Source organism: Camponotus vicinus, unplaced genomic scaffold, assembly GCF_025532165.1.
Source record: "Camponotus vicinus isolate PSW18456_S1 unplaced genomic scaffold, iyCamVici1.0 SCAF_14, whole genome shotgun sequence".
NCBI classification, from domain to species: Eukaryota; Metazoa; Arthropoda; class Insecta; order Hymenoptera; family Formicidae; genus Camponotus; species Camponotus vicinus.
In genome coordinates, this window is record NW_028141950.1 from 10,927,377 (window position 1) to 10,937,689 (window position 10,313).

At 33.2% G+C, this 10,313-nt stretch overlaps 1 protein-coding gene across 1 annotated transcript in view; it reads right to left on the bottom strand.

Annotated features, from left to right (window-relative positions):
* The window catches only part of LOC145964839 (uncharacterized), a 35,085-nt gene extending 25,115 nt beyond the window's left edge, over positions 1 to 9,970 (bottom strand). The window contains exon 1 of the mRNA XM_083088001.1: positions 9,691 to 9,970. Coding sequence (XP_082944127.1) covers positions 9,691 to 9,970 — 280 coding nt within the window. The remainder of the gene's footprint in view (positions 1 to 9,690) is intronic.
* Between the last annotated feature and the right edge of the window lie 343 nt (positions 9,971 to 10,313).

A 10,313-nucleotide genomic window follows, 5' to 3' on the forward strand; every position in this document is an offset into this window, starting at 1 on the left:
AATGGAATATTAAGGGTCAATTCTTCCTCGGAAGTATTGAATATAGGCATATGGACTTTTCCATTATTATTGGTGACGATAGCTTCCCCGAAGTATATGCCCTCGGCAAGGGTATGACGAGGTACATATCCGATTTGTTTTTCTGGATTGGTAATATGAAAAGAACATGGAGTGACAGTTCGTTCTTTAAGACATATTGTACTTGAGTTTGAGAATGGAATTCTCATATCTTCATACTGTATAAAGTTGTCTCTATAGTTGACTATAACAGCTCGTTCCTTCAGGAACTTGTTGCCTAATATTCCATCTTGTAAGAATCCTATCGAATCAGATATGACATAAAATTCAGATAGTTTTCCAAGTACAGATAGGGAAACAGCTCCTAGTGTAACGATAGTTTCAGAAGCTATTCCTTGCAGACATAAAGGATTAGTTTTGTCGAGAGTAACGTTTGGATTTAAACATTTTTGTTTAATAAGGTTTAGTCCAGATCCAGAATCAATCATAAATTTGCAATCTGCTATTAGATCTGGAGAGGATAACGTTACTGTGGGCAATTCCGTAGATTGTTGTCTGTCATTTATTTGGCAGATTCGGAAGTTTGTGCGGGAGTTTCCTGTGGTGTTATTATGTTGACTTTCTTTTGAATGTGGTAAGTCGGACGTCCTGGTTGCGGGTCGTTCCGGCGGACGTCGGTTCTCATCGGAACGCCTTGCGCGTTTCCCGAAGTACCGGATTGTTGGTTCCCTTCTTGAGCTCTTCTATAAGCTAACTTCCGACATTCTTCTATAAGATGTCCAGGAGTTTTACAATAGCGACAGATTTTGGTCTGATAACCTTGTTGAGGCTGTCCAGCAATTAATTTAACTGGAGATGCGGGGAAGGGTGGTTGTGAGGTCGCATGTCCGTTGTTGAGTTGATAACGGTTGTTAGTGTTGTTGCTCATAGGATTTTGGCGAGCTGCATTGCTGACGTTATTGGGGAGGTCAGCACGGGGTTGAAAATTTGGGCGGAAGAGAGTGCGCTTCCGAATGTTTTCAGCTTCAATAGTTTTGGATAATTGTATGGCTGTGCTAATGCTTTCCTCGAAGGTCCTCGGATGTTCGAGTTTTACGCGTACTAATAGGTCAGATGGAAGTCCGTTGATAAAGCTGTTCATAGTGGTTGCTTCGATGGCGTCCTTTCTTCGTTCTCCTATGTTTCCGGATAAATCAGATTCTCCATCTATTATTGCGGTACGTAGTTCTTGCACTCTGCTTATATAATCAAAAATATTTTCATTTTGTTTCATGTATATGTTAGCTAGTTCTCCACGGTATTGGTCGACGGATTTATTTGGTCCAAAAATTAATTTTAATCGTTTCGTTAGCTCGAAAACGGTGTGACATTCTACCCCTTCTATGGCAGAATATGCATGTCCCTGCAGTTTATTAATAATAAGCTGCACTAAATGATATTCATGATATGCGGGTATTAAATCGAGAGCACGTTCGCAAATTTTACTGAAGTGGAAAACGGACATTTTATGGCCGTCAAATTTAGGTATTGTGTCGATAGCATCCTTAAGGCGTATCGGAGATGGTTGGTCCGCGATATCAAAATGTTGGGATGTCGGTTGAGAAAATGTTCGTTCTTCATGTGGAACATATCTTTCTTCTCTTTGCGAGGTCTCTAGATTCATGAGCCTTGAATTAATCCTCTCAATATAATTGGTAATCGTTTGCATAGAAGCCATTAATTGTTCTACAGCTGGTTGTTCTTGGCTTGCGGCCATTTCCTTTCGATTCATTTCTTCTTGCATTTTTATCAGATGTTCGTTTTTGACTTGCAAGGCCTCAGCCTGTTCTTTTAACTGTTTCTCCTTTTCGTTTACCTTTTGCATGAGGATTTCGGTTTCCTCTGCTGTATATTGTTTCCTTGTAGCCCCTGTGGCTACAGAGCTCGTCGAGCTTGATCGAGTCTGCATAATTGATTTAGATACTTTATAAAAATTTATTCGTCAAACACTTAATTTCCTCTCAGAAGCTTAGATCCTTTTTGGCAAATCCCACCGCTGCCACCAAAAATTTTAATGTTTGTGTTACGTCCTATTCGATCGTTTATTCAACGATTCTGCAGGGCGCACCGTGCAGGGACGAACAATATTATATCTCTCTATTTCTTTTTCAGGGCAACCTGCTAAGCCGGCTATACCCTGGGACGCCGAGAGATTAGGATCTATAGGACGCTTCTTTTCGGAGGTATTTAAGGTTGACAAATAAATATGCAAATTTATTATATTATAAATTCTATTTTTTTCTTTTTATTTATTTTATCCTTCCTCGTTCTTCTACATTAGTTTGTAAGGTAATTTTAGTGAAATTAAATTATATATATGTATTGGATATATTTATATATATGTATAGTTAAAAGTTATTTAGGATTTTATGGTTCGACAATAGAATCGAGGAACTCTTCGCTATCTAAATAATCAAGAAGCTGGTTAATTTCGTAATCTATAAAGTCCTCTTCACTTGGAGTGATATTTGTGGAATCTAAATCCACTTCTCCAGGCAAGACAGGAGAATAATTTGGCGGCGAATACCCCGGAAAAGAGTCTGGGGTTCGTGGGAGGCTAGGCGGCGGTGAAGTTTGGACCCGTCGATCCAACGTCGCTGGGCTCCTCCTTATTTCCCCGTTTCGCTCCCAAGCGCGGAGCAGTCCCAAGGGAATTCCGTCCGTTCGGTCTTCCAAATCAATAATTATTGTGGACGCGTCGCTTGATGTGTCCGATTCCGCAGATTCAATTTCCTCTTCCTCGGACTCTGCGCTAGCTGGTATCGCAGGGAGATTGCCGTCGGTGGTTTCGGGGTTAAGCTCCGGGGGCAAGGGTGCGAAGGAGAGGTCGAAGAGTGTGTCTTCGCGGTCGGTTGCGGCCCTTGCTATTCCGGTAGGAATCTCGTCCCTATCTATAAATAATTGACGAGCGACGGAGGGGCGATCTCGTAATAACCGCTGTCTAAATATTTCCCGCCGGGTTACACCTGGATTTTGTAAGGGAAATTCGCGGCGAGTTATTGGATCTGGTCGTCGGGCGCTAACCATCTATTATTGAAATAATTTAAATTTTAAATTTGTTCTATTGAAAGGATAATTTGAAATTATTTCGCGGCATCTAATACTTACGATGGAAATTTCGAGGGGTCACCTGTCAACAAAGGATGTACCGCGTAAATCTAAAGTTTCGTGACCGGTTTAAAGAAAGAGACAGGACAGATTCTGAAATCGCGACTCCTCATTTATTATAAGAGAAAATTATTAGATAGTTACCTCACATGCAGTGACGTGGTAAGGAAGGGTGTGTAGGGATATTTAAATATAAGATGGATACCGTGCCTGCTGGTTTAGTTTTATTATTATAAAATAATTCCTCTAATATATTATACTAAACCAGAGTTATCATACTATGTGTCAGTCGGTCCTTAAAGAGCGCGTCCCGTGCTCTACGACAAGTTTCGATGTGCAAGACGTCACGTCACAGCGGCACAGAGTCCGTAAAGAAATTTCCCTGGAGAAAATTCTTCGCGGAAACGGCAGAGGGGTAGAGTAGACTACCCAATGCACATCGATTGACAAGTCGAAGGCGACGATTCACTCTTGTGGATAAAACCAAAGACAGACTGAGCGTTGAACATTCAAAGGCAATCAACGTACTCGTGTTATCAGAAGGAGAAGACGTTGGAATTGTATGAAGGTAAGTTGTTGACTATTATGTGTAATAAAATTCTTCAATATGTCATGCAAAAATAATAATAATATTCGGTTGATGGTTGCAGATCACGAGAGATGAAAAAGGAAAATATTGAATAATTAAAACGAGTACTTACCCAAAAGTACTGCGGTTGGAAGTGCTCGTCGAACCTCCGCTGTGGACTGTCGACCTCAGTGATGCCTTGGCAGGAGAGTCGAAGGAGCCGGTAGTAAATAAATGGCAGAAGACCGCGATGATGTTCAAATAAAACACTTTTATTGTTTAAGTATACTACTGTCTTACAGCTCTCGCGACTAAGTTTTTAAGTCGAATAATGTTTTGAGACTAAGTCTTTATTTCGATTTTAAATGGTTCGTGACTGCTACTGTTCTTGTTCTTCAGAGAGCTCCTGGTCAAATGCTAGGTGATGTTGTCTCAAGAGCGTCGGGTCAAATGCTAGGTGATGTTGTCTCAAGAGCGTCGGGTCAAATGCGCGGAAGACTGAGCTGCGCTCCCTGAGGTACCCTCTGGTCCCTACTCCGTGCCGGCTATCCGCAGTGGTAGGAGAATGCGGCGCTCCCGGGCGTAGGCGGCTCGACTGCCGCTTGCCGCTATAGCTGTCCTTCTTCTTCGAGCGCGCTATGACGTAGTGGCCGCGCTCTTGCGTGGGGATAGTGGGGACGACGGAGCTGTCAGTATTGTCCATGCATCGAGCTCGTTAATTCATTTTACAAAAGGTAAGGCTTTTACAATAGGTTTTTAGTCACCAGAATTTTAATAATTTGCATGCATATATTTTTTAATATAGAATCTCAACCTCTTTCAATAGAAGTGTGAATGATCGTTCTAGCATGTTCCGTTTAGAATTGATTTTTAACTTTCTTTATATTAATTATATAGTTCTAGTTAACAATGTTATAAACAAATTCTGGTGTTATAAACCATTATAATTACAATTTGCTATATAATAATTATATGATATATATATATATGTATGTGCATATAGGTGCATGGTCTAGATAATTGTTAATAATAATTGTGTTACATTATAATATAAAAGTGTATTAATTATTCTTTTTATTATTCAGCTCTTGGAACAAAGGATGTGGCGAGCTTTTTTATCACCGGATGCAGGTGTTCGCCGTGCCAGGCAGTCGCGCCAGGCAGTCGCGCCAGGCCTTATCTTATCGCTGAGTGAGCTCATGTGCAGCTGCACCGGATGAAGCTCGGAGGGTCGCTTATCTTTTGGTGAGTGAATTTATAACGCTTTATAAATCGATTTAATAATTTCATTCGTTATAATTTATATGAATAAATTATATATTCCTTACTTGTTAATTGTATAGAATATATATATATATACTTATATATATTGTTTGTAAAAGTTAATAAATGTAATTATTAAAAATTTTATCTTCATTATTTTATTAATTAAATATGTATTATACATATTGTTATTTCTCTTTTGAAGGCTTGAAAGTTTGCTAAAAAATTGCATTACTGTTGGATCTTTGTTAGTTAATGATATGGATTAATTTAACATATAATATATATATATTCTTTTATAATTTATAATTTCGTAATAACTTATTACTCTTGCAATAAGAAAGCGCTCCTTATAATATTCATACATTGTATATTCGCGAGTCCCTTTCGCATTAAGACTCGGCGCGGACGTCGAAAACATTAGGGGAGATAACAAAGTAATAGGGGAGATAACGCGGTACGCTGGACTTAGCCTTGTGCTCTTATAAGGAGACTTATTATTCGTCTCAATAATAAAATCATGCATAATGAATTTTATAAGACCATACATTCATTATTATTATTAATATGTATATTTATTACTTTGTATTATTATTATTTGAACTTTATATTTCATGTGTGTTATATATGTGTCAAGTTTTGTTATAACAAAATTTATTTAGTAGTTATATAGATTTATAATTCTGCACACAGTAAAGAGTTATGAGCTTTATTTTGCATTATTGGTTTTATTAAATCAGAATCTTTATTATTTATAATTATTAATAATTTAAATAATTTAATATGTTTGTCTTATATAGTTATTATATTTTTCAGATATTTTGTAAAACGACATTCTATACAGAAGATATTCGAGGGTGCATATCATTTATAGCTTGGCTGTATTTTAATCGACAATATAGAACGTTTATTAGACTATTGTCGGAGCGGATTAAAATACTCACATATGATCATCTGGCCATAACTTATTAACTCTATGCACCTCTAATTGCGGATAAGTTTTGGATATTTTGAAATATTTTAATATTATTTTGAATGTGCTTGACTTGACAACTTTCGGTCATTTATTAAATATATACATACATTAATTAATGTTGAGCTTTTACATAATGAAAATGGTTTATTATTTGGTTATCATTGCTTACTTATTATATTTTAATTGTATATAAAATTTTGCAATTAAATAATCAAAATGAAAAATATATGTATTATTTGGCAATAAGAAATTAGATTTTATATAATTTATTATTATGTAGTGAAGTTTTATTTGAATAACTATATAGAATATACGTATATGAAAAGAGATTTTTATAATGTATTAATTATTATGTTCTTATGCTTAGAGTTTAAACGTGTTATTATTTGAATTTTTCTTATTTGTCTAGGTTGCATATATAATATATATATATATGTTGGAAGGGATATGGACCAATGGATTATTCACGGACAACAGACAGGCTTAAACCATATAAGAATATGCAGCATTGAAAGGATTTTGAGGAATCTGTGCGAATTATTTCGGAAGTTTATTTGGTAAGTTTATTATTTTGATAAGTTAATTAATGAATTAAAGGTTTTATTTTAATTATATCATATATTTATAAAATATATATTATATATACATATATATAATATATGTATTCATGTATAATATTATGTATTTTATATGTATTTAATATTTAGTATTTTAATGCATTATCTTTTAAATTTTTATTAATAACTACATATGTATTTATACTAATAATGAGGGTGACAAGTCTGTCCGAGCTTGTTTCGCGGTTTAATTCTTATTAATTTTTACATATGGTATGGCGTATAGCGCTGTCTCTCTCACTCGCGCGAGTCACCCGATAGTGCGGTCTCTCTCACTTTCACGTACTACTACCTATTGAGGTCTCGTGTATAAATTTCGATAGATGTAGTCTGTTGATTATATATTTGAGGAGGCATATTTGTAGTTTGTTATTGAAATATATTTCTAAGGAATTTTATTAATAAATATATTTTTATTTTTCCGTATAGCGTTTTCGTTAGGTGATGAAAATATTGGGACACCCGGTGGACAACCAAGTGGAGGCTATGTTTATAGGGTGACTTATTATTCTGCATGCAGCAAAGAGTTACGTATAAAATTTTATTCATAATAATTTCTTGACATTTCTTTATTATTTAGTTATTGTTTAGTAGTTATTATTTAATTTAATATATTTATTGTTGAAATTTAATATATTAATATTTGATTTATTATACTTCTTTTACTATTTGATTTCTTTTATTCCTATATAATTATATACATTTATAAAATATTAAACCTTTTTAATATAGTAATTTTGATCAATCAAACTTTTATAATGATAATAGATTTTTGTATAGATTGATTTTTTAGTACATTTTTGTTAAGTTAATTTTTCATATGGCCAAATATTATTTGATTATTATTTTCAGTTGCTGGGTCTTGGAATTCTTGCTACTTATTTATAACAAGCTGTCTTACGTTATTAGGAAGAGGATAAATATTATATATATAGGATCATAAAAAGTGTGTAAGTATGTATTATATTTTGGATGGTTTATTTAATAATTTCTATAGTAGATTTTCTTATATATTTATTATATTTTTCAGGTATCAAGACTCTGAGGAAAATTACTTCCTGATAGTGAACATATATATATATTTACGGGAACTCAACGAGGACCAAAAATTAAAATAATCTAGGATTTTTAAAGGAAATTCTTGCTTGATTAATTATATTTTATTCATTAATTATATTTTATATATATATTTTATTAATTATATTTTATTAAGAAATGTTTAGATCATTAATTTCTAAAAGAAGCTCGTTACTTTATAAAAGATTATTATTTAGTTATTGGTCATTTACATTTTGTAATTAAATAGTCAAAGTTAAATGTTATTCAGTAATAATTAGAATTTTATACAGACATATTTGGCCAATGGTATTAATGTACAGTAAAGATTTATTATAACGTTTAGAAAAATATTTATTCAAGGAAAATTTATTAATTTTGTTTCTCATGAATATAAAAAATATATATATATTGTTAATTATTTTATTACTAATTATTATTACTGATTTTTAGAGCGTATTGTTTTAGTAACAATTATTATTCATGGGCGTTAATTTTTTGTTTGACTTGGTACATTTATTTATTGTTTCATATTCTTATATGTACGTAGAATGTTAACTTTATAACTTTCCTTTTGTTATTGATGATTCTTTATAAATTTTCGTATTAATATTTTATGTGGCTCACTTTCGGAGCATTTGTTAGCATTTTTACTGTAGATATTTATTACAAAATATTAATTAATTATTTGATTTTCAGGTTTCAAAATTTATAATCGCTGCATCTCTTTTATGACAACCGAACATACTGTTTATTAAAAAGATACGCATGGGCTCAAAATCATTTATTAATAGAATTTAGGTGAGTATCGTTTGATAAAATATTTTGATTTATGCCTTTTCCTTTGTAGTAAGCGCATATACACGCATAGGGATATCCTTTTTTGGTTATATGTGATAACGGAATAATATGAATATTGAGTGAATATCTATATATATTGGTTACATATAATATAAAGTGGATTTATAGTGATTATATATAATTACAAGTAAAGATTATATAAGATACGAAATCCTTTATACTATTCTTTGAAACAAATTATATTTTATTCGTTAAGAATTATTTAAATCATTTTCTTTTTAAAAGAAGCTTGTTATTTTACAAAGGATTGTTATTTAGTCGTTACTGGTCATCTGTTTTTACGTTTTAATTTTATAATTAAATAATCAAAGTAAATATATTTATTATTTGATAATAATTAAACTTTTATATATATATATATGTGTTTTTCATTGTTTATTGATTTATGTCTTTATTTGTCTAAATACTAATTAGTTATAATATTTTCAGGTTTCGGGATTCATGGCTATGGAAATTTTCCCATGCCAAATTTACCAGAAGAATGTAAAGGAACGCACAAGAGGCTATAAGACCAGTTACCGACGGATTTGTTCGTATACCAATTTATACGAAGTCTTGTTGCAAGTGTTTTGCTAAGAGTTTTTCTTGATAATAAAGTTTCGAATAAATTTCTTTTCTTAGTAAGGTTAGTTATTAAGATTAATATCATTATATACGACCAGTACCAGTACTGCTAATTCATTGTAATATTTTTCTGGCTATATACCACATCAATCAATGTATTGTATTAATATGAGATTATGGCGAATATATATATAAATATATATATATATATATATAGTATTTTGCTATTGATTTATGAAATTTCATAAGCGATTTTAAGGTGATTGTATGAGGCTTTTGCAGCTTTATTAAAATTGCATAAATAATAATTATATATGTATTGAAATTCTTTTACGATTATTATAAATGACTGTTTCAAAGAGCCTATTACTTTTTCTTGATTGATAGATGTGTATAAGTCCAGCTTTCGGTTAGTACTGGTGGTTACTAGTATTTTGACTACATGAGAACTGATTATTATTAAATTGATGTATATATATATTGATTATATATAATATTATGACGCAAATATATAGTAATTATATATAGTATCGCGCAAAGATTATATAGGATGAGAGAATAAGTAGGGATTATACTTTTATAAGTAAGATTTTAAATTTTTTTGTTGCGGGACGTAACACAGTCCCTCGGCGTTCCTTTTTTGGTGAGTATCCTTGTCCTCGGTAGCATGAATAATGATTGATTTTTGTACGTTACCGGGATTTCGTTATAGCAGACGTCCGTTGGTCGTACTCGGCATTCTACAGCTAGACATTTGACCAGGTGTAGGGCTTCTCCCGCCATGACTGCGGTGTATCCAGGTGCCTTCATTATTCGATGCGCCATTTCGTCAGGGGCGAAACTGGCGAGCGAGAGCGCGTTTTGTAATATTTCTTTTTCGAGCGCGCATTTTTGTTCCATTATGTCGCGGTAGAGTCGCGTCAGTTGTGTTTTAATATGTTTTTCTACGTATATAAATTTAGAATTTACATACGAAAAAATGTCTAAGTTACTGACGGATATTCTTGTGCGGATTTTGAATGTTCTTCCCTTTTCTGTTTCTAGTACGAATAATTTTGGGTGTTCCGTCAGCATGAGTTTGTAGCCACACAGTGTCATCTCAGTGGTTTTGGTGAGGGCGAAGGTCGTTTCCTTCGTTGTCACTGTGTAAACGGTTGGCGTCTCGGTGTTTGTCTGTGCCGTGAGTTTATCGGCTGGGCCCTCGTATAGCACGTCGTATTGGTCGAAGTGGCAGCTGTCCCTT